At 37.8% G+C, this 26,311-nt stretch overlaps 1 protein-coding gene across 1 annotated transcript in view; it reads left to right on the top strand.

Annotated features, from left to right (window-relative positions):
- The window catches only part of CFAP61 (cilia and flagella associated protein 61), a 391,053-nt gene that overhangs the window by 21,968 nt on the left and 342,774 nt on the right, over positions 1-26,311 (top strand). The window contains exon 6 of the mRNA XM_049774327.1: positions 22,181-22,313. Within this exon, the coding sequence (XP_049630284.1) occupies positions 22,181-22,313 (133 nt within the window). The remainder of the gene's footprint in view (positions 1-22,180; positions 22,314-26,311) is intronic.

Genomic DNA, 26,311 nt, shown 5'->3' with positions numbered 1-26,311 from the left:
AAAGAAAAAGAAAAAAGAAAAAAAAAAAAAGACTGTTCAGCTGACATATAGAATTTTAAAAATTTTTATTTAAATAATGTGAATTGCAAAGTTATTTATGATTTTCATTTGCAAAATGTTCAAGCACCAATCCATTCACCAATGCTAATTTCCTAGCAATGTCCCATTTATTTCTTGCCACCTAGCCTGCCTCAATGGCAGATACTTTTTACCCTTTTTTTTTGATAGGCATGGTGGTTTATAATACTATTACTGATAGGGTATTATGCATGTCATTTTAGCTTTTTATAGTTCCTTTTATTCTCTGGTCCTCATCCAGAGTGACCACTGCCTCTATCATTGTAGTAGTCCCTTTCCTGACAGATAGTGGGAAAAAATGTGATAAAAGCTGAAAAATGAATGAGGAAAAAACAAGGTATTTTGACACAAAAAAGAGGTCTGGTTTTTAGAGATATATATATGGAAAATTGTATCTTGGGAAAATTTTAAAGATGTCATTAAAACAACTTTGGGATAAAAAAGAAAAATTACTAAAGTTAATAGTGAAAGAATGATATACTGCAGTATCTTTGCACATACAAAAATATGAAAATTTTGAATTTGCCAATATTGTAAATATGGTCAATATTGTATTCATTTTTACTCTCCATATAGAACCTTTTCTGTGCATTTTGAGATTAAACAGTAGTTAAGATCTTACAGCCGGGGCCGGAGAGATAGCATGGAGGTAAGGCATTTGCCTTGCATGCAGAAGGACGGTGGTTCAAGTCCCAGCATCCCATATGGTCCTTCGACCCTGCCAGGAGTGATTTCTGAGCATAGAGTCAAGAGTGAACCCTGAGCGCTGCCGGGTGTGACCCAAAAAGCAAAATAAACAAACCAAAAAAAAGCAAAAATAAATAAATAAATAAATATCTTACAGCCATTGATTCTTTTTTTTCTTTTTTCTTTTTTTCTTTTTTTTTTTTTTTGGTTTTTGGGTCACACCAGGCAGCGCTCAGCAGTTACTCCTGGCTCTACACTCAGAAATCGCTCCTGGCAGGCTCAGGGGACCATATGGGATGCCAGGACTCCGGGACTTGAACCACCGTCCTTCTGTATGCAAGGCAAACGCTTACCTCCAGGCTATCTCTCTAGCCCCAAGATCTAACAGCCATTGAAAAGATGAGAGAATACTATAAAACTTTTGTGCTAGTATATCCAACAATCAAAATGAAAGGTTTACTCTTGGGGCCGGAGAATACAGTGAGTAGGGTATTTGCCTTGCATGTGACTGTCCTGATTTTGATCTCTAGCACCCTGTATTGTCTCTGTTCCCTTTGAGAAGTGATCCCTGAGACAATGCAAGAAGAGAAGTCAATGTTGAGCACTGTTCCTTAAAAATGTTTTTTTGTTGTTGTTGTTTTGGACCACATCTGGTGACACTCAGAAATCACTCCTTGCTGGATTGGAGGACTATATGGGATCTTAAGGATCAAGCTCGGGTCAGTCACATTCAAGGCAAATACCCTACCTGATGTGCTATTGCTCTGATCCTCAAAAAATATTTTTTAAAAAGGTCCTCACTATTAAAGAGGCCCAAAATAATAACTTAAATGAATAATTTTATATTAGAGTAATGGAAGATGTAAAAAGCACTTTGGGAGAAAAGCTTGCTTTGCCTCAGGCCAGTCTTAGCACCCTCCTATCATCCAATACTAAATTGTTTTTCTTTTATTTCTTGTTTTCATAGCTTTGAACTCTGTCTTACTCAGGATTTTGGTGCAGTTTTCCCAAATTTATTCCTTCAATCCTCGCTACCAACTTTAATCACTTAGCAATACCCGACATTGAGTCACTAGAATTAAGCTCTGGTCTTGTCCTTTCTTGAAGTGCAGAGTTGAATAGTAGAAATCAAATTGCAGAGAATGAAATATGTGAGGATTGAAAGCACAGGAATATTCATTGCTCTTCAGAAAAGTTTGGTGATAAAATAAATCAAAGTGAGGGAAACAAATATTGAACATTATATAAACATTGTAAATGATTTTTATCTTCTCTTTCTATACAGAACATTTTTTATTTTGCGTTCTCAAATCCATGTCTAAAAAAGATAACCAGGGAGTAGAATAAATTTAAGTATAAATTATTCATCTTATTTAGGATGAGAAGAAAATTCTTTATGAAAAGTATATTTTGTTTTTGGTTCATATTTAATGAACTATAATTCTATTTTTATAAATTTATTTTGATAATACTTATGCCAATGCAAGCCAAATATAACTAAATTAATTTTGAGAGTTTAAGTTTATTTCACATCTTTAAAATTCTCTTTGATTTATGAAGTTCCTCTTGTTAGCATTGATCAAGTAAGGGTTTCCTGACCTTCACAAAATTAAATTTTTTAAAGAAGTACTGTAAACTAGCCACAATTATACATATTTTATTATGCTATTAGAAATTTACATGAATAATTGCTTAGGATTTTGTAAGTATTGCAGAATAACAATTGTTATATATTTATCTTCATTTCATTTTAAAATTTATCATTTTCCCTGCCATTTGTTAATTAATTTTGAGGGATGGTTCATTTAAATAAGTTATATTTTCAAACTGTAAAATATTTTAATGTAAAACTATTTTTATTTTATTTGATAAATAAAATAATTATATTTATTTAATAAAATTATTTTTATCCTATATAAGCTATAGCTATATACATGAGACTATGCATATTTTATTGTGTTAATTTAATTGTATATATTCTTTAATGATTGCATGGCATTTTATCATATTTTATTTAGTCATTTCATTCAGTAATTTCTTTTTATTTCTGATAGCTTTATTTATTTATTTTTTTTTGGGCTATACTTGGTAGTAATCAGGGATTATTTCTGATATGGGCTCACAGATCATTCCTGGTAGGCTCAGGTACTATACAGCTGGGGATTGAACCCTGATTGCCTGTGTGCAAGTAAAATGTCCAACCCAATGTACTGTCTCTTCAACTCTGTTTCAATTTCTTAGCTTTAATAGCTATTTTTTGATAAATACTCCTGTGCGTGTATCTTCAATTGCTCATGCCTTTTCTCCTCTATACAATACTTAGCATATTTTATATACCTAGAAATAACATTTCTGAAAAAAGGTATATAATTGGGCCCGGAGAGATAGCACAGCGGTGTTTGCCTTGCAAGCAGCTGATCCAGGACCAAAAGGTGGTTGGTTCGAATCCTGGTGTCCCATATGGTCCCCCGTGCCTGCCAGGAGCTATTTCTGAGCAGACAGCCAGGAGTAACCCCTGAGCAACGCCGGGCGTGGCCCAAAAACAAAAAACAAACAAACAAAAAAAGGTATATAAAATACTAAGATTTAAAAAATACTAAGATTTAAAAATAGAAGCTACCAAGTTATTCAAAGTAATCTTATCAAATTTTTTACTAATAAGGCCATATATTATTCTTTTTTAAAAATATAAACACTTTACAAATAGTTTACAAATATGTTCATAATACAGTTGATTCAGGCATTCAGTAGTCTAACACTAATTCCACCACCAGGATGACTTTCCCTCCACCATTTTTGCGAGTTTCCAGCACTCCTATGAAGCCTTCCCTCTTGGTAGGTACATATAGTTTATTTTATTTTATTTATTTATTTATTTTTAAATAAATTTTTATTTAAGCACCATGATTACAAACATGACTGTAGTTGGATTTCAGTCATAAAAAGAACATTCCCTTCACCAGTGCAACATTCCCATCATCAATATCCCCCATCTCCCACCCCCCACCTTTTTTTTTATTTTTAGTATAAAATGGTCAGTAGAATTATCAGAAAATAGTTCAACTCCCTACACGTGGCTACAGGCATGGGGCCAGGGCTTCCAGATACTGTGCCTCCAGGTGAGAGGATAGCCACAAGAACTATGTCAGAGAGGCAGAGCATGTGGCAACTGGGGCTACATGAAACCATGCCTCCAAGTGAGCAGATAGGCTAAAGTACAGAGCCAGAGGAGCTCCCTGGATGCATACTCTTCCTAGTCAATGAACCCTAGCACATGTAGAAAACATGTAGAAAATACTACAACCATGACAATGGGAAACAACGCAGGCCTCCACCATACTTAGAGAATGAACACAGTAAGTAGCTCTGATGATCCAAAAATTATCAACCAACTATTTAACCTCTCGGATAAGGAATTTAGAGAAGAAATATGGAGGATGTTCATAGAATTCAAAGAAAACCTGGAAAGAATGTGCCACAAATAAGAATCAAGAGGATATGAAAGTAGAAATGAAAAAACTTCAAACTGAAATAACAGGTTGAAAAACTTGGTGAGTGAAATGAAAATCTCATTGGAAAGCCTCTCCAATAGAGTAACAATGGTTGAAAACAGAATCACTCAGCTGGAAGATGAGATGCATAACAACTCCATACAATGGAAGAGGTTGAAAAAAAAAGCCTTAAAGCCAACGATATGGCAATGAGAAAAGTCTTCAAGGAGGAGAACTACTGTCCAAACAAGTGGAAGCAGAGATAAATAAATGGGACATTAAATTAAGAAGCTTCTGCACCTCAAAGGAAACAGTGACTAGGATACAAAGGCCACCCATGAAATGGGAGAAACTATTGACCCATAACTCTTCAGATAAGGGGCCAATATCTAAGATTTACAAGATTTTGACAGAACTTAACAAGAAATAAACATCTAACCCTATCAAATAATGGGGAGAAGAAATGAATAGACATTTCTTCAAAGAAATGCAGATGGCCAAAAGGCACATAAAAAATGGTCCATATCACTAGTGAGATGCAAATTAAAACAACAATGAGGTATCATTTCATGCTAACAGCCTGGCACTCATAAAGAACAAGAACCAGTGCTGGCATGGATTTGGAGAGAAAGGAACTCTCATTCACTGCTGTTGGGAATGACATCTAGTCCAGCCTTTCTGGAAAACAATATGGATATTCCTAAAAAAAAAAAAACAAACAAACCGGAAATTGAGCTTCCATTTGATCCAGCTGTGCCACTCCTAGGGACATACCCTAGTAACACAAAAACACAAGACAAAAATACCCTCTTCACTTCTATGTTACATGCAGCACTATTTAGAATAAACAGAATCTGGAAACAACTCGGATGCTTTGTAACGGATGAGTGGCTAATGAAACTTGATACATATATAAATGGAATAGTATGCAGCTGTTAACAAAATGAAGTCATGATATTTGTCTATACATGTATGGACATGAAGACTCTTATGCTGAGTTAAATGAATCAGAGGGACAGACAGATACAGAAAAGTCTTACTTGTCTGTGGGATTTAAGAAAAATAAAAGCAAGAATGGTAATAATACCCAGAGAAAATAGAGATGAAGGCCAGAAAGAGCAGCCCATGTTATGAAGCTTACTACAAAAAGTGGTGAGCACAGTTAGAAAAATAACTGCACGGGGCTGGAGAGATAGCACAGTGGCGTTTGTCTTGCAAACAGTCTATCCAAGACCTAAGGTGGTTGGTTCAAATCCCGGCATCCCATATGGTCCCTTGTGCTTGCCAGGAGCTATTTCTGAGCATAGAGCCAGGAGTAACCCCTGTGCACTGCCAGGTGTGACCCAAAAACCAAAAAAAAAAAAAAAAAAAGAAAGAAAAAAAGAAAAGAAAAATAACTGCACAACAACTACTATGGCAATGAGAGAGAGTGAGAGAGAGAAAGAGCAGAGAGAGAGGAGAGAGAGAGAAAGAGAGAGAGAAGAGAGAGAGAATGCCTCTCTTGAAGACAGGTAGGGGCCTGGGGAGGAGGAAAATGGGGAACATTGGTGGTGAGAAAGTTATACTGGTGAAGGGTGGTTTAAATTCGATGATGGAAACCTAACAACAAACATTTTTGTAACCACAGTGCTTAAATAAATTATTAGTTGTAAAATCGCCCCACACACTGTATTTCCAACTCCAGGTGAATGAGTCTAAAACAGTTGCTGCACAAAAATAATTCAGACTAGGCTGAGGGTGAAACACAGGTATTCTGGAAATCCTCTACCTTGTATCAAGAGTGAGCTACCTGCCAGAACTGTCAATCTTTTTTGGGGGGGCTGTAAAATAACGTGTAATCTAACAATTATTAATAAAATGTAGTTCAATCACGAGGCCCAGAGTTATAGCACAACAGGTAAGGTGTTTGCCTTTCAGGTGGCTGACCTACATTCTATCTTTGGCATTCCATAGTGTAACCCGAGACTTCCAGGATTGATTTCTAATCACAGAGTCAGGAGTAACCCTGGGTGCTGCTGGGTGTGGCCCATAAACCATAACGAAAAGAATAGTTTAAAGAAAGTTTATGAAAATTGTTATATCTCAATATGGGGTTATTAAAGCCATTGTCTCAAGATTTACTGAACTGTTTGTTGCTAGTTGAGGCTTCTGTGTTAATGTTTCTGCTTACTGAGCTTAGTCAACTTCTGTGCTACTTTCACTTCTGTTAGCTATTGTTCCTCCTGGGTTTTCAGTCAGTGTCATGCAATTTGAAGGTGTTGTGTGGCCACCACACATATATGTGTTCTAGGAGCTCCAGAATCTATAGAAGTGGGATGGTTTGCTCAAATACTGGTATACCCATGAGTTTCATTGGTTTGGCATCTCTTTTGAGATTAATCGTGAAGCAGTGAAGTTGGAAAGTATATATGGCAACAGATGTAAGATGTAAGTTTGATTGCTGAGGCTTCAGTGGGGTGGGGACTCAGCCTACACCTCTCCTGAAGGATTAGCTCAGAGATCAGTAGATAAAAGTTTCATCAGCTTGATCTCTTCCACAATTATTTGTGAACCTGTGAAGCAGGCCTATTTACATGGCTGTAAATGTGGAATCATTTTTTTAATGCCTTCATCAATGCAATATGCTTTCAGTTATTAAAACTTTATATGTTAAGTCAACATAGTATTTTCCTATTTTAATTTTATTTAAGTGGGTTTGGATGCAACTTTAAAGATTTTACTTTATTTTATTTAAAAATTTTTAATTTTTTATTGTAGTTTAAAACAGTTTAATAGTGTTAAAAGTTTATGGTTTGGGGGCCAAAGAGATAACACAGTAATAGGACTGGTTTTGATGTACAGTTTCTGGATCTTTAACACCACCAAGACAGTCCCAAAACTGTCCACTACTGTCCACTTCTAGTTCAATTCCTTACAAATTCCATTTTAAATGAACAGAATATATGAACTTAAAGCATATTTATTTTAGAAATGATCTTAATGGATTAAACTTGTGTGCAAAGTAGATCTTTCTTTTGGGAAGGATAGTAAGACAATGATTAAATATGAAGGAACACATTTTCAAAGCCATTTTTTTTAAATTGTAGTAGACACTATATCCAAATAGCATCTTTCTTGAAGATTGTTAAACTCTCAATAGTTTACTTTTAATAAAATTATTAATCAAGACATTTCTGTAACAGAAAATTATACATTCATTTAATACTGGTATTTTTACAGCCCTGAAGCAGTTTATCAAAAACTCAACTATTTCTTCCAGTTGTAGTGCAGTGATATCTTTGCTTTGATTTGAGTTTTGCTTTGATCTCACTGGTACTCACTTGTTATTTGAAATGGAGGCTACTTGCATAAACTTATGATATTCTCATTCCATCTCTGATTTCTAAGTGATTCCCAAGATGGTTAGGATTTGTTGTTCTTCTCCACCCCCATCTAATCCCTTCTTCCATTTTCCTTTTTCCTTTTAAAAATCCCTGTGTTATACTGTACCCCTTAAACCAATGTGGCCTGAGTTTGAATTTTTTTTTAACCAATGTTTTTTCTACACATTGTTTCCTTGTCCTGAGTTCTTCTTTGGTCAGCCTCTGATGGCAAAATATCTCACAGAAAATCTGCAAGAAACAAATCACAAGGGGAACAAAATTCTATTAACAATGATCTGATATGGAAGATTTTATAATGAGGAAGAGACTTTAAAAAGACAATTTAAGGCCAGGGAGATAGTATAGGAATTAAGATGCTTTCTTTGTATGTAATCAACCCTGATTGAATTCCTACTCTTTATAGGGTTTCCTGAGCACAGCTATAAGTGATCCCTAAGCACAGACCCAAGAATAAACCTTAAGGACAGTTAGATGTGGCCCCCAAACCAAGAACAAAAAAAAATTCAATTAATTTGAGTACAATATTGAATTTTTAAAGAAATAGTTACTGTAGGAGATTGTTGTTTTTCCTTGATGAAGATGGACAAGTGTGATTCATTTTAAGAAATTGGCTTTCCCCCTAGGAACACAAAAATACAATACAAAAACCCCTTCCTTACACCTATATTCATTGCAGCACTATTTACCATAGCAAGACTCTGGAAACAACCAAGATGCCCTTCAACAGACGAGTGGCTAAAGAAACTGTGGTACATATACACAATGGAATATTATGCAGCTGTCAGGAGAGATGAAGTCATGACATTTTTCTATACATGGATGTACACGGAATCTATTATGCTGAGTGAAATAAGTCAGAGAGAGAGAAAAATGCAGAATGGTCTCACTCATCTATGGATTTTAAGAAAAATGAAAGACATTCTTGCAATAATAATTTTCAGACACAAAAGAGAAAAGAGCTGGAAGTTCCAGCTCACCTCAGGAAGCTCACCACAAAGAGTGATGAGTTTAGTTAGAGAAATAACTACATTTTGAACTGTCCTAATAATGAGAATGTATGAGGGAAATGGAGAGCCTGTTTACAGTACAGGCGGGGGTCGGGTGGGGAGGAGGGAGATTTGGGACATTGGTGATGGGAATGTTGCACTGGTGATGGGTGGTGTTTTTTACATGACTGAAACCCAAACACAATCATGTATGTAATCAAGGTGTTTAAATAAAAAAAAAAAAAGAAATTGGCTTTCCAAATTGCTCATATTTAAATGAGCATAATTAAAATTTTAATTGAAGGTATAAATTTTTAGGGATATTTGAAGAGGCATCTGAAAGTGTTGTGTGTGTTTGTGTTTGTGTGTGTTCTGTCTCTCTCTTTCACAGAAAAAAGAGGATATTTCACTATTTAAGTAAGTGCCATATTTAATTAAGTGTGGGCAGGAAACTTCTTGGTTATATTTTTCACTTCATCTTTTGGAGTCTGTTTTATCAATAGTTTCTTGCACTGATAGACATTAAACAGTGATGGGTTTGAGAATATAATTATCCTTCTGCCATTTACTTAGCAACAGATTTAGAAGTAGCAGGTCAATGCTATAATCCCTCCTTTTGTTTCTTTGATTTACTCATGTGGAAAATTATGCTTTAATCTTTCCTTCTACTTAGACACTAATTATCAAAGTTACTGTTCTTTATTTTGTATAATATCTGAAATAAACTATAGCTATTTTTGGATACACTTTTACCATCTCTAGTGAACTTTAGTCATTGGTATCTATTTGAAATGTTCTTGAAGTAATGGAACAGTCTTTCTGAGGTTTGAAACCTACTTTTTTTCTTCTTGTGTGGCTGTAGTATAGAACTCACTAGGAAAGAATTAGGGCTCTCAATGATATAAATGTTTAAAATGGAGTGTTTCTTTCTTGACCAAAATTGGGGAAACATTGCTATTAAAGGAGATGAAAAGGTAAGATAGCTCAAGTGGCAGAGCACAGTATCTACAGAGCATGTGTAGGCCTTGAATTCAGTTGCCTATGCAGTGGTTCCTTGAACAATGCCTGTGTGATTTTGGTGGCATTGGGTAATGAGCTCATGATCCCCTCATTCATAGTTCTTGAGGGGGGGAGGAGGGACATGCTGTGCTAGATCATAGCTTGTGTCACTATGCATGCAAGCCATGCACTCCTGAACCTTGATCTGTCCTGGGAGGCCCCAGTAGTTTCATGCTTTTACAGAATTGGCTTGATTTAAACTTGATTTATACTAAACAGGGTATAAACAAGGTTAGGGTATAAACAGGGTTAGGGAAACTATGGAGTTACACCATCGATCATCTTATGTCCTGTTAAGTGTCCAATTGGAAAGACGTTGTGCCAAATAAGACTTCATCTCCTGATGATGTGCAGAGTTAGACTCTTGAATCAGATACTGGTAGTAGAAATGACAGGAACCATTTAATTGGCCTTGGTGCTCTTTGAAGCCATTCTTGGCTTCAAATCTTTTCTAACTTTTAAGTGATGACATTTCCCAAGGAGAAGTAAAATAATTTCCAACTTGATTTAAAAATTCTGAAATGTAGGGGCCGGAGAGATAGCATGGAGATAGTGTGTTTGCCTTGCATGCAGAAGGACAGTGGTTCGAATCTCAGCATCCCATATGGTCCCCCATGCCTGCCAGAAGCAATTTCTGAGTGCAGACCCAGGAGTAACCCCTGAGCGCTCTGGGTGTGACCCAAAAACAAACAAACAAAAAATTCTGAAATGGAACCTGTAGTTAAAAAAAAAAAAAAAAAAAAAAAAGATGTAGTTGATTTTTTTTAAGACCACTAGAGGTCACAAGAGATCTTGGGAAGAAAAAGGCACTTTGTTTTACATATCAGACTGAATAAAAAGAGAAATCTTTTTGGGCCCAATTGCAGGGTCTCCCATCCCATGATGAAACAGGGTTCATGGTAAAGGGCTGGTTTGATTCTATTGTATTACATTCTTTAGCACTGCCACTAGATTGGCTTTTTAAAATTATTATTATTATTATTATTATTATTATTAATTTTGCTACATTTCCTGATTCTTAGAACACACATTTTCTCTTAGGCTTGAAAAAAGTACAGTATTATTATTTAAAGTGACATCAGAATCACTTGCTCAGCAGCACATTTGAAAGTCTAGCTAATGAAATGCAAATCCTCTCTGAATGTGGAAAATGCCGTCAGACAGGAGAAGGAGGCGGTGCCAACATTCTGTATGCAAAGATGGCCTGTTTCTTTGCTGCTGTCACTAGGGTTCTTAACTGTGAACTTTCCATCTGTGAGTTTGTGAGGTTTTTTTTTTTTTTTTTTGTTTTTGTTTTTGTTTTTGTTTTTGCTGCCAAGGAAACAATACCCCTCCTGCAAGGAAACTTGCCTATAGATTTATCCCCTTAGAAGATAATTATACAAAAGAATTCTGCAGCCTTTGAGTCAATCTACCTTAATACAGTCTCTTCTGTTTGTTTTGGGACCACACCTGGCAGTTCTCAGGGCTTATTCTTGGCTTTGCTCTCAGAGATCATTTCTGGTGGACAATATGGGAGCCAAGGATTGAAATCCAGTTGACTGCGAGCAAGTCATACTGTGATATACAAGTGATACTGTTCTATCACTCTGGCCCCTCTTTGGAATAGTCTTAAGTTTGGCCTGTCACGGAGAGACCATGCTATTCAGCTGGGACAATTCTGTAGAGTTCCAGCATTATGCTGCTCACTCCTTTAAAACCCAGGATAATGGCATAGTGAGTAATGATGAGTGAGTTTGTCTTTTTTTCTTCCCAGGAAGCTATCACAAATTTCGTGTGTGTGTGTGTGTGTGTGTGTGTGTGGTGTTATTAGGGGATTGAACTCTGTGTGTGTGTGTGTGTGTGTGTGTGTATGTTTGTGTGTGTTGTGTTACTAAGGGATTGAACTCAGGACTTCTCATGCAAGGATCTAGCACTGAGCTATATTCCCAGACTTACATTGTCATTCTTTGCCTTCTCTGAGTTTAGAGCAGTGTTTCTCGATATTTTTTGGTAATTTATTCTTGGTGATTTCTCTGTTTTCTTTGCTGGTTCTTCTCTCTATGGTATCTCTCTCTCTCTCTTTTTTGGTTTTTGGGTCACACCTGGTGGTGCTAAGGAGTTACTTCTGGCTCTGCTCTCAGAAATTGATCCTGGCAGGCTTGGGGGACCATGAAATGCCAGGGATCCGGCCTCCAGGCCTTCTGGGGTGGCAGCCCAGGCGGCCGAGAAGGTGGGTGTCGGGGGGTCCCTCCTAGATGGGGTCCCAAGCTTTCCCCGCCCTTTCCCCAGCTCTAGGGTGGGAAGGGCACAGGGTGTAGGACAAGCAGATCCTGGCCTCCAGCTCTCTATCCATCCTCTCTTGAGCTGGAGGCTAGCTCTAGCCACATGGGGTTTGGGGAGACCCCATGTGGAAGGCCTTCTCCCTAACTTGGGTGCGCTGGGAGCCTTGATAGGCCCCCAGCCTTCCCCTCTTCTGCCCCCAGCCTCCAGGCCTTCTGGGGTGGCAGCCCAGGTGGCCAAACAAGGTGCGTGTCGGGGGTCCCTCCTGGATGGGGTCCCAAGCTTTCCCCGCCTTTCCTCCAGCTCTAGGGTGGGAAGGGCACAGGATGTAGGGCGGGCAGATCCTGGCTTCCCACTCTCTATCCATCCTCTCTTGAGCTGGAGGCTAGCTCTAGCCTTATGGGGTTTGGGGAGACCCCATGTGAAAGGCCTTCTCCCTAACTTGGGTGCACTGGGAGCCTTGATAGGCTCCCAGCCTTCCCCTCTTCTGTCCCTGGCCTCCAGGCCTTCTGGGGTTCCAGCCCAGGAGGCCAGAAATGGTGGGTCTTAACTTGGGGTGTGCTGAGATTTGCTCGATTGTGCTAAGTTTGTCACTGGCAATTTCTGACTAGTCCACATATGGAAAATGTATTAAGAGTATCCCTTATCTTTATGTTTGTTTTGCATATCCAGAATGTCCATTTTGTATTCTTCCCTTTCCCACACTCCTACAAAGCTCATTTTTACTCCTTAACTCTCTCACCCCCCCCCCCGCAAACATCACTAACCACATTACTCTTTTTAACTTTAGTACTACACAATCCTAATCACAGACCAAAGCCGTGCATTGTGTGTGACAACCCCAAACTGTTTCAAAAGACATAAAATGGACACATATTTCTTTTGAATATTTTGTGTTTTTTTCTCTGACAGCTATAAGTCTTACTAAATATTCTCTTATACAGTGACGATTCTAACCACTTTTTATCTTCTCTTTATGAGCTGTTCAACAAGGAATTTTGGTGAAAAAGTTCCCCAGTTTAATCCTTATGATTGAACCATGTCATGGGGTTTGTTGGACTTGTTCTTATGGCCCCCATATGCACCAATAATGCCACGTGGCATTGCTCCTTTTTTGCATAGGCCCATTAAAATGGGAAAATACTATACATACAAATAAGATCCTATCTAATAGAGATTGGAACACACAAATCTTGTAGTGCAAAGGGACCTTACACCCTGAACATTGACATAATGACCTGGCACAGGCCTCAGAAGAAAGGGCATTTTCCATTCACCCCTGAACCAGGGAAGCCATCCACGAAACATCCAGGTTTGTCTATGCATCACCTGGAAGCAATCCTCTACCACATAAGACCCTACCACTGCTCAGACATCGACCTGCTCAAAAGAGACTTCCCTTAACACTGAGAAGACTTAACAACAACAACGACCTACTTACAGAACAGGGCTCTCTGCATTGCCCTTTAATGGTGAGGTGAAACAAGAGGATGCTCCACATCCTGACTTCAATGTAGGATATGCAGATTCCAGGATCTTTAATACAGAAACATGATACCAACAACAGAGACTGTGTGAAAAATAAAAGTGTGTTGGCACTACAGACAATGTCTTGGATTGGATGATCTAGCTTGCCTGGAGCCTAGAGTTGGTCTTATGCCAGGAAATTTCAGGGGTCGAGTCTCTTTGTATTTAGGCCAAGGTATTTCCTTTCCATGCCCCTCATATTTTGGTGGGCCTATGCAAACAACAATTGCCACTCTAACACCGTTTTTACTGTGCTCCTTTGACTCTAATCCTTAAAAATAAACACTTAAAATTTGAGGTTAACTTAAGCTAATATGCATGTATATGTAAATGTAAAAAATACTATGCCTCTAATGTTTAAGGAGTTACGTAAGTTTTATGGCTTTAGATTGCCTTGTGTGCTGTTAAGAAATATTATAATGTGTTACAATCTGGGGACTTGAGGGACAAAGTAATTGTACATGTATTCTGTTTTATTTATCTTAATGTTCTTTGGCTGAAAGTTCAAAGTTAAGATATCAGGGGACTTCTTCTGAGAATTATGTTATGGGTGATTGTCCTTCCACTGTAATTTTACCTTGTCCTCTTTCTTTGCATCTTTGTTCTCATAATTAAAAATAAAAAAAAATAAAGAAATGCCAGGGATCAAGCCTGGGTCTGTCCTGGGTTGGCAGCATGCAAGGCAAATGCCCTATCACTGTACTGTCACTCCAGCTCCTCTCTGTGGTACCTCTGTTCTCATGACTTGACCTTACATTTTTTGATTTTCAACTGTGTCCATCTTGTAATATCCTGGGGACTTTTAGGGGAGGTCAGATGGCTCCTAGTTGAGAAACTTTGGTATAGAGGACACCTGAAAAGCTGTTGATTTCTTAATTACTGGAGTTAACTGTTTTCTTCTGGCACATTCTTTAAAATCTAATGGAGCCATTAATCTCTTTTTTGTAGGAATAAAATCTTTCATCACAAGTTTAAATAAAATACTCTATTACTACTGCATTATGCAATACATTATTACCTCCTCCACGCCATGCATGGAATGTATTGCTCTTAGAGAATAATATAATTTTTGTTGCACTTTGTGTTGATAAACCATAACTTTCCATCCTCATTATACTGACAGCCGTGGGTCACACATGTTACATCACAAGAACATGTTGTGCCAAACAGGTTCTGAGGAAGTGGTGTCTGTGCTTCTACCCACATTTGGCACTAATGCTCATGACATCAGGGCCTTTGACTAAACTTTTTACTGGTTGAGCTGCTTTTTTGTAGCTGGGGTGTTCAGTTACTATGGGGCTGGATTTTGTTGTGTGCTATGTGAGACTCTGTGAGGCTGGGTGGTTGTCATACTTTATCATCAGCTTTGCGGCTGATGCAAGATAGCAAATTATTGATTACCACAAAGAATGTATATTTGCAGAAGTTCCTCTTTATCCATATTAGGAAGGACTTCAGGGAAAAGGTTCTTTGGAACTCTACTGTATGGAGTTTTTCTAGGAAGGCTTCATATAGAGGAATGTGTTGATAACTTTGTTAATAGGATGCTGAGATATCAGACAATTCTAATGTGTATGTGTATGTGAGTGTGAGTGTGTGTGTGTGTGTGTGTGTGTGTGTGTGTGTGTGTAGGAACACACTTAGCTGCATACAGATGCTACTCCTGGCTCTGTACTCAAGGGTGCTCTGATGACTATAACTGTTGCTGGTTGGTGATGTAACCAAGGTCAGCCACATGCAGGGTAAGTATTTTAATCCCTCTCATATTTCTCTGGCTCTATTTTTGGGTTTTTACCTCTGAAATAATTTATTCTATCATGCAGCTAAAGTCTTTGGAACACAGATTTTTGTAGTTCCCTATGTGATTGTTCATGACACACTTAAATGACTAGTATACCAATCTGTATCCTCTATTTTTTAAGCTTACCATATTTTCCAGCATATAAGATAACTTTTGAAATGAAAAAAAGTTAACCAAAAATCGGGGGTCGTCTTATACGCCAAATATATCCCGAAAAACGTTTTGATATGCCACTAAACAAAAATCGTCTGGATATTGCCACGAAATGAATTTTCCAACTCGATCCTGCACCAATCACTGCAAGGCTGCTCAGACTGCCTCTCTAACTCAGCCAATCCAAGCAGGCTTTTTATGCATGCAAATTAGACAATGTTCTGGACTCGAATATACACTGTAAAAAGCCTGCTCAGATTGGCCAGAGTCAGAGAGGAAGTCTATTACAGTATAACCTTTGAACCTTTGCTTGTTGTGATTGGCTCACTGTGGTACATACAGTTGCAGCACAGGAACATTCTGTCTTATACAGCGAATATAGGCCTAAATCTATGTTTTAACTGTAAAATTAGGGGGTCGTCTTATACGCCGGAAAATACAGTATAATTGAATTTTGATGTAACTTTTTGTTTTGGTTTAGATGTATGAAAATGAATTTATTGGTTAGGCTCTTCTATAATATCAAAAAACAGAACAAAACTCAAGCCAGAGTGATAGCAGAAGGATAAGGGTCTTGTCTTGCTTTTTATTTCACATGATGCCAATCTGTTTGATTTCAGCACACAGAGGATCTCCTGAACATCACCAGGAGTAGTTTCTGCACACAGAGCCAGTAGTATCCTAAGTACTGCTTAGGATATTTAAGTTAGGTATGGCCTAACTTAGGCCATACTGCTTAGGATATTTAACTTAGGTATGGCCTCTCCCCCCACCAGAATTATAAAACAACTCCCCCAAACCCTAATATTGCCAAGAACTATTTTGTTTTTTTTGGGGGGCCACACCTGGTGGTACTCGAGGTTTATTCCTGGATCAGTACTCAGGAATTACTCCCGGAGGGGTGCAGGAATATATGGGATGCCAGGGTTGAACCCTGGTCAGTTGGCTGCATGCAAAACATGTGCCCTACTCGCTATACTATCAAACCTGCCCCCCCCTATAATTTTGTAATGAGTAAAGCCTCCTTTGTTAGCAGCACGCTCTGGCAAATTAGGAGAAACCTGAGTTGCTTCTGGGATGCAGTGAAACATTCTAGGCTCATTAAGCATGTTCGTTTGGAATCAGTAACTAAAGTTTCCAGGTGGTTCATGATACAGCAGGGTCTTGAAATCTCCCAGCATTCACTTCTTCTGCAGGAGGCTCACCACCTGCCACGATGCACTGAGAGTATAGCCTGAGCCCTCCACCATATTTTATGCTTCTGTCCATTTTGTAAATGAGAAAAAGAGGTTTCACATGCAGGTTCTTGGTCTGGTTTCTCAGCTAATGGTTAAGCAGAGGGGCCCTGGTGCTGTCAGCATGAGACTTGGGCTCTGTCCATTTCAGATACATTCCTTCAGATCATAGACACCTCACCTGGAATAAGGGGTGAGGATTGTTCCCTCTGTGCATTTGGGGATATGTAATTGCATAGAGCACACTGAGTGAGGGACTAGCATATGATGAGGATCTATCCACATTAGATATGACCCTTAGCTATCTGAAGCTATGGCATATGCAGATATTAAAGATTAATAAACTGGATGCTAGTTAATGTGGAAAGATAGATTTTAATTAATAATTACTGTTGCATTAGGGAATTTTATCTAGTGTTGAACAGAACTTGGGTTATTTATGCTAAGGTTATGGCATTTTAATGGAAAAATGGAGAAATGACAGTGGTTTAAATAGAGGCTTAATAGAGTCAGAAATGAGAGGAGGAGTCAATCCATATGATACACATTTATTTTTTGTCAACTGATGCTTTTTTTAAATTTTTTTGAGAAAAACTATTATTATAAGGGATTAAAAACTATCAGTGTAAGCCTAATGTAGACAGCAGAATGTTTGTTATACATGTTTTGTGAAATTTTACCACAGTAGATTTAGTTAATAATTATCTCTTATAGATGCATCAAAAAGAAAGAAAAATCATTGTGATAAGAATTTTTGGGAATTCCACTATTATCAAATTGAATATTTAACCTATAGAAGTATTAACTATAGTCATCATGGTGTCCCTATATTCATCTTATAATTAAAATTTGTATCTTTTGACCACTTCCTCCCAATTACATCTCCTTTCACTGCCTGCCTCTGGTACCACAGACCTAATCTTTCTGTTTTATTTAAAAAATATTACAAAAACAAAAACAAAAAAGTATTAGATTATATATACTTGAGATCATATAATATTTATCTTTCTCTGCCTGACTTATTTCTCTTAGTGTAGTACATTCATATTCATTCAGCTTTTAACAGATGGTACTCTCATTTCTTTTTATGCCTGAACAATATTCTTTTGTGTGTTTATGTTCATATGAGCATTAATATATACTACATATGCTTTATTTATTCATAAATCTATGGATGTTTTGGTTGTTTCCATATGTCTGCTTATTTTAAACCATGCCACTTTGCACATGCACAGTTAGGATTAGAATTAGGGCTAGGGTTAGGGTGGGGTTAGGGTATCTTTTCTGATCTGTGTTCTTATTTTTTTTGGATATTTCTTCAGGTATTGGATTTCATGTACTGGTACTGGATCTCATGTAATTTTATTTTTAATTCTATGAGGAACATGGATACTATTTTCTGTACTAGTTTTTAAACACACCAACAATTTGTAAGTGTTCCCTTTCTCCACATCTATGCCATGATTTATAGTTCTGCTGAAAGAAACTATGTTAGACTCCATTGAAGGTTGATGGCCAGTTGATAATACTAAGAGGATCCTGCTAGAGTTTGGTTAAGGAGGGAATTCGTCACAAAGTTATAGAATTTTTTCTGTGTCTCCAAAGAGTACATTCTTTAGTTGGAAACATACTGTGCATTGAAAACAAAACAAAACAAATAAAACAAAACCCAGAAAAACATTGGGATTGGTGACATATAGTGATGGTAATGGGTATCTAGTGGTATCACCAAGATAATCTTCCTTCCAGATTCTGTGTAGTGGTAGTCAGTCTTGAACTACAGAGTTTAGAATAAAGAGGAGTCAATACTAGGTAGGAACACAGCTATAAGTAAGAAAGATAACAAGATGTCTTTGGGACAAACTACATCAACTTGCATTGTTTGTGATAGGAATGGAAAGACTTAAGTCATAGCAATGAAAATAAGAGCTCTCTGTTTATACCAGAAACTGGAATGTGGCAAAGTTGTTTAGAGGAATAAAGTGAGGATAGTAAGACTTTAAATAGATTAGTAATAATGAATGGAATTGAAGAATTTAAATCTGTAATGATGAAAGGGTATTAGTACAGTGGTTCAAGCTTCTTTAATATTCTCTTTTTATGCAGTAGTTATGTATTCTTCCAATTTTCTTTTTATCTTCTTTGATTTTTGGGCCACACCTGGCAGTGCTCAGGAGTTATTCCTGGCTCTGTGCTCAGAAATTGCTCCTAGCACAAAATATGGGACAACATGGAATGCCGGGGATTGAACCCAGGTCCGTCCCACGTCATCTGAGTGCAAGGCAAACACCCTACCACTGTGCCCCTATCACTACAGCCCCATTCTTCCATTTTCCATATTGATTCTTTCTACCTAAAGAATAGGGGCTGGCGAGGTGGCGCTAGAGGTAAGGTGTCTGCCTTGCAAGCGCTAGCCAAGGAAAGATCATGATCGCGGTTCGATCCCCCCGGCGTCCCATATGGTCCCCCCAAGCCAGGGGAAATTTCTGAGCGCTTAGCCAGGAGTAACCCCTGAGCATCAAATGGGTGTGGCCTAAAAAACCAAAAAAAAAAAAAAAAGAAAAAGAATAAAAATAATAACAGGGGCCGGAGCAGTGGCACAGTGGTAGGGCATTTGCCATGCATGTGGCTTACCTAGGACAGACCATGGTTCAATTCCCCAGCTTTTCATATGGTCCCCCAAGCCAGGAGTGATTTCTGAGTGCATAGCCAGGAGTAACTCTTGAGAGTCACTGGGTATGGCCAAGACCTAATAATAATAATAATAATAATAATAACAACAACAACAACAACAATAACAGCAAAACTACTGCACACATCATTGTCTTAGATTTTTATGGCAAATGAAATAACTGTGATATGAAGAATTTAAATAACTTGCCTTTGTTTCATATATTAAATTTGTCATGAGAAGCATTTGTGACAAATGTTCAAGGTAAAAGACCCCCTTAAGGAGTTCCTATCCCTCTTAGGTAAGAACTGATTTTTGTACATAAGATTTCCTCATTTTAATGTGCCCATGACAAAAGAAACAATGCTGCAGGATATGACAGGTGCATATGGGAGTAAAAATAACAAGCTACATAATCCTTATAACCTGGTTCTAACATAAACTGAGAACCCAAGAGAAACTAATCTTCTAGAATTTCCTACTAAAGAAATCTCAAAAAGGGGTGGGGAGAACTACATCTACATGAGGAAATACATAATTATATTTATTAAGGAAATACAGCATGTTCAATTAGCATGCTAACTCCTCAACTCCTGAATTTAAATCAAAGATGGAATTTTTCCCCTTCTGTTCTTGTTTTCTGACACTTTGCAAAAGCAGTATCAAAATAAAGGAATGTTTTTGCAGAATGTAGTGCCAAGGTCTAAGTTAGCTTACCTGCTGTCATCTCAGGCAGAACATCCCTTCATTCCCAGGAGCCTCATTCTTCTCATTTCTGGAGTGATGTTGGCCCTGGCAATGAGAAGTATAACAGATTACACAGATAAAGCCCTTCTCAGAATCTTTAACACATAATTTTGACATTTCAGGAAGAATAACAAATGAACAAATAAATATGTAAATTAGTAAATTAGACAATTGTTTCCAGGTAGTGGATTTTTTTTTGAGCAGAGAAGTGGGGGTGTTTGGGGAAAATAACAGAAGTGCTCCTTGAAACATTTGGGTGAATTTTGTCCCATATTCTCATTCCTTCTCTCTGACAAATGCAGTAATGTATTTTAAACCAAATGCAATGTTACTTCTACCAGGGTGGTTTCACCTTGAGGCTTTTACATAGCTTCCTCACCCTGTCTTCATCAGGTTTCAATTCAGAGATCTTTCTCTGAGAGATCACCTCTGATCACTCACCCCGTCATACTCCCTCCCTCCACAGTACTTATTTCTACTTTTTTTTAAAAATATTTTTTTATTGTGACTAATGTGAATTACAAGTCTTTCACAGTTATATTTAAGGTACATAGTGACAGTGAATTAGGTCTATTTTCACCACCAGTGTTGTCCTTCCTCCACCCGTGTTCCCAGCATACATCCTATACCTCCTTCCTTTGTCCCTGGACTGCTAGTGTAACAGGTCCCCTTTGTTGTAGATTGGGTATCTTGATTCTGTTGTCATTGGTTGATTTTGTTTTTTTTGTTTGTTTGTTTGGTTGTTTATTTTGGCCACACCTGGTGACTCAACTCAGGGGTTACTCCTGGCTATGCACTCAAAAATCTCTCCTGACTCTGGGGACCATATGGGACACCAGTGATCGATCCCAGGTCTGTCCTGAGTTAGCTGCATGCAAGGCAAATCCCCTACCACTGTGAAATCACTCTGGCCCCTGACATTCTTTGGGTTTGGTATTTAGGTCTGATTATTTTTTATTTCCATTCAGTGTTCATGTGACTGTTTGCTCCTGGTACTATCCACTTCCCCCTCACCCTCAATTTATGAAGCAGAACAAGATGATTCATTTCTATGGTTCTGTTGAGAAAAAAATAAATCTGGGAGGAGCCTGTCTAGAAGCTATAAATATTAATTTAAAAGAAGAAAGAAAAAAATCAAACCAAAACAAGCAATGACAAAAAACACAACAATGACAAAAAACTCAACAACAACAAAAACAACAACAAGAAAGAAGAAAAAAATAAGGAAGGGGGCTGGTGTGGCAAGGTTTTTTTGATTTGTTTTTGAGCCATACCCAGTGATGCTCAGGGTTACTGGCTATGTGCTCAGAAATCACCCCTGGCTTGGGAGACTATATGGGATGCTGGGGATTGAACCAAGGTCTGCCCTTAATAGGCCACATGCAAGGCAAACTACTTACCACTGCACTACCTCTCTGGACCCTGTTTTTCTTTTTACATTTTTTTTGCATAGGCACAGTAAATATTGGGGAAATTAGAAAGGAAATTCCATTGGCCTAAGAGATAAGGGTTTCTCTACCCTTGAAGTATACTATCATGGGAACAACTACAGGCTCTGGACATCTCATTATAGAACTACAAGGTATTTTTATGGTGCCAGGAAACATTCTGCTCAGTTATGGTTGTCACAATCAGTTTTCTGTAATTAGAGATCTTGGTATTTGCACAGGTCATAGGATGAAGTCTAGAATAAAGTCTTTCTTTATGGTTCCAAAAGTTCTGCTCCATCCCAGCTGTTGTAGTCAGTCTTCTGTAATTAGTGATCTTGGGTTGTGTGTGTGTGTGTGTGTGTGTGTGTGTGTGTGTTGGCTTTTGGGTTACACCTGGTGCACTCAGGCTACTCTTGGCTCTGTGCTCAGAAATTGCTCCTGGCAGGCTCGGTGGATCCTATGGGATGCCAGGATTTAAACCATTGTCCATCCTGAATTGACTCCATGCAAGGTGAACGCCCTACCACTGTTAGTATGCAAGTTCATGTCACTGACACATTACTGTTTCCCATCATGTAGCAGAGTGTCCTGCCCATAGTTGAAAGTAAATGCTTTTTTGAATGAAATACAGAAAAAAGCCAACATTGACTTAAGTCTTTTCCTTCAACAGGGTCGAAGATCATGATGATCTTATGCCAATATTGATGCGACATGATACAGTTTTGAGGGATACATATGGGGAATACTTCCTTGCTGAACTAATTGAGGCCCAAGATGAAGAAAATCAAGCTGCTGTGTGTGAGGTTGGTGATTCACCCACTGGACATATGCTTAGTAAGATAAATGCCAAGCTAAGTGATTCATATTTCTGCAGAACACACCTGTAACAACCACATTCTCTGCCTGTCTCTAGGCCCTACTAGATGGTACCCCAGGCTGCTTTCTAAACTGTGGCATTATTGACCCCCCTCATGGTCAAGCCTTGAGGCTTTTGGATTTGGTGAGGTTCTTTTGGACACATTAGGTGGCTACAGATTTTTTATATTGTTTCTACAATATGAGGGGCAGGAAAAGTTTCCTGGGGGATGATTAGAGGAATTTTGTGAATAGGCAATTCCAGAAGTGAGAGAACACAAGTCAGCATGTTGTTGGGAGATGTATTTTTGTTTGATTTGAAAAGCAATTAATTTTTAAAAACTTTAAGCAAAAAATGTTCATACTTAAAGCTTGTAAATAGCGATTGCAAGGGGCTGTAGCCTGACCAATGGCTGTGGCTTTTGAGATCAACTCTACCCAGAAGCATCTGTGGAAGCTGCATGAGTGGTGGTGAACTGGCAATTCCCAAGGAGGGTGGAGCCAGAAGAGCCTGGCCACTCCACTTTGCAGCTGCACACATTTTCTAACCAATGAATCCCACCATAACACATAGAAAAAAACCACACAACCAGCATGATGATGGGGAAACAACTTAATCCAACACCAGGCATATGGTAGCTCTGATGACCTGAAAAGTGCCAAGCACCTAGTTAGCCTCTCAGATAAGGAGTTTAGAGAAGAAATATGGAGGATGTTCATAGAATTCAAAGAAAGCATAGATCGAGTTGAACAGAACACAAATAAGATTCAAGAGGATATGAAGATAGAAATCAGAAAACTCCAAACTGAAATAACAGGTCTGAAAAACTCAGTAGATGAATTGAAGACCTCAGAGGAAAGCCTCTCCAACATAGGAACAGCAGCTGAGGATAGAAATAGTGAGCTGGAAGATGAGATGAATTACAACGCCTTACAACAGAAGAGATTGGAAAAGAGCCTTAAAGCAAATGATCAGATAATGAAAAAAGTACTCAAATAATGTGAATAGATGAAAATAAAAGTTTTTGATAAACTAAAAAAAAAAACCATAACAATAATTCGAGTCCCAGAGATCCAGGAAGAAAATTCCCAGGAAGAATCAACAGTCAAGGGCATCATTGCAGAGAAAATCCCAGAGCTAACTATTGCATGCAACTAAATCCTGCATGCTAAAAGAGACCTGAAGAAAAGCACCTTAAACACATCCTAGTCACAATGTTGAATCCCACAGATAGGGATAGAATATTGAAAGCAGCAAGAACAAAATGGGAAATTACATTCAAAGGAGTATCCTTAAGATTTATAGCAGATCTGTCACAAAAAACCCTGAAGACCAGAAGGCAGTGGTGGGATATATGACAAAACTCACTAAAATGAATGCTTTGCCAAAATATTGCACCCAACCAGATTCACTTTTAAGTTTGAAGGATATATGCATAGCTTCACAGATAAACAATAGCTCAAACCTTTATAGACTAAGAATTAGCCTTAAAAAAACTGAGAGTCTACTTTAAGACAAGACAGACCAAAAGACACACCAAACTTCTACATCAAGATGGTACTAAATCCCATGACATTTATTTTTTTTAATGTCAGTGGACTAAATCAACAAGTTAAGAGACACATAGTGGCTAAATGGATCAAAAGGCTGAATCCAACATTTTGCTGCCTACAAGAAAAACATCTAAATAGTCAATGCAAACATAGGCTTAAAAAGAAAGGTTGGAGGAAAATTATCCAAGCAAACAACACCCTTAAAAAAGCTGGAGTGGCCATATTAATATCAGATGACACAAACTTTAGACTCTGAAAAGCTATGAGACAAAGATAGACATTTTGTAATAATCAAGGGATATGTACAACAGGAAGAAATCTCACTCGTAAACATACACACACCATGAGGGACTGGCAAAATATTCAATACAGTTATTATTAAAGAAAGAAGATATTAATAGCAACACAATAATAGTGGAAGACCTCAGCACTGCCCTGTCACCCTTGATAGGTCAACCAGACTGAAACCCAACAGGATTATACTAGCTCTGTAAAGAGAATGGAAGAAAGTGGACTAGTATATATTATATATTATATATACATACATACATACACACACACACACACATATATATATATATCACTCCATCCCCAGAAAACTGGATACACATTCTTCTCCAATGCACATGGGACATTCTCCAGGATAGAACACATGCTGGCTTATAAAACATATCTCCATAAAAATCAAGAGGATATAAATCATAATGACAACCTTCTCAGATCACAGTGCACTGAAATTAGAAGTGAACTACAAAGGGACACAGAAGAAAAACTTTAACACCTGCAAATTAAACAGCTCACTACTGAACAACCAGTGGGTCAGAGATGAATTCAAAGAGGAAATCAAAGCATTCTTATAAAGAAATACCAATGAAGACACAAATGATTAGTATTTATGGGACACAGCAAAAGTGGTGCTAAGGAAAATCTATAGCTTTGCAAACACACACCAGGAAGGAAGAAGGGGCCTAGTTGATTGGCTTAATAACACAGCTTATAAAATTAGAAAATGACCAACAAAAGGAACCAAAAATAGGTAGAATGAAATAACAAGCTTAGAGTAGAAATCAATGAAGTGGACCCCCCCCCCCCAAGTCTGAAAGATCAAGGAAAACAAAAATTGGTTCTTTGAAAAAAATAAACAAGATTGATAAACCAGTAGCAAAACTCACAAAGAAAAGGAGAGAGAGAAACTTAATAAACCGGATAAGAAATGAAAAGGGGGAAGTCACTACAGATAATGCAGAGATTCAAAGAGCAATCAGAGACTACTTTGAGAAACTCTATGCTATGAAACATGAGAATTTGGAAGAAATGGATAAATTATTGAACAGTCTAGCATATTTAAACAGACTCATCACTACTGAGGAAATAAAATATAAAATGGTAATAAAAAGTCTTCCCAAAAACAAAAGCCCAGGCCCAGATGGATTCACCCATGAGTTCTTTCAAATCTTTCAAGAGGAACTACTAGTAATTGTTTTCAACTCTTGCATGAAATTGAAGAAACAGGAACACTCCCAAATAGTTTCTATGAAGCTAACATCACCCTGATACCAAAACCAGAGATGTTACAAAAAAGAAAAAAAAAAAAAGAAAGAAAACTACAGACCAATATCCGTGATGAACATTGATGCAAAGATCTTTAACTAAGTCCTGGCAATTAGTATCCAACACATCAAGAAGGTCTTACACCATGACCAAGTAGGTTTCATTTCAGGAATGCAAGGATGGTTTAACATACATAAATCAATCAAAATAATATACCATATCAACAAAAAATAAAAACCACATGATCATATCAGTAGATGCAGAGAAAGGATTCGATAAGGTCAACACCCATTCTTGATAAAAACTCTCATCAAGCTGGGAATGGAAGGAACTTTTCTCAATATAGTCAAGGCCATCTACCACAGTAATGGCAAATACTATTCTCAATGTAGATGAATTAGAAGCCATTCCTCTAAAATCTGTTACAAAACAAGACTGTCCTCTCTCACCACTCCTATTCAACACAGTGCTGAAACTTCTTGCCATAGTGATTAGGCAAGAAAATGATATCATGGGCATTCAGATAGGAAGGGAAGAAGTCAAGTTCTCACTGTTGGCAGATGACATGATACTATATTTAGAAAACCCTACATAAACTTTACCAAAAAGTTTCTAGAAACAATATATTCATATAACAAAGTAGCAGGTTACAAAATTAACATAAAAATCAATGGCCTTTTTTTTTTTTTTTTTTTTTTTTTGGGTCTCACCCGGCAGTGCTCAGGAGTTACTCCTGGCTCCATGCTCAGAAGTCGCTCCTGGCGAGCACGGGGGACCATATGGGACGCCGGGATTCGAACCGATGACCTTTTGCATGAGAGGCAAACGCCTTACCTCCATG

This window comes from Suncus etruscus, chromosome 6 (genome assembly GCF_024139225.1).
Source record: "Suncus etruscus isolate mSunEtr1 chromosome 6, mSunEtr1.pri.cur, whole genome shotgun sequence".
In the NCBI taxonomy this organism is placed as follows: domain Eukaryota; kingdom Metazoa; phylum Chordata; class Mammalia; order Eulipotyphla; family Soricidae; genus Suncus; species Suncus etruscus.
This window is presented reverse-complemented; position numbering and strand designations above follow the sequence as displayed.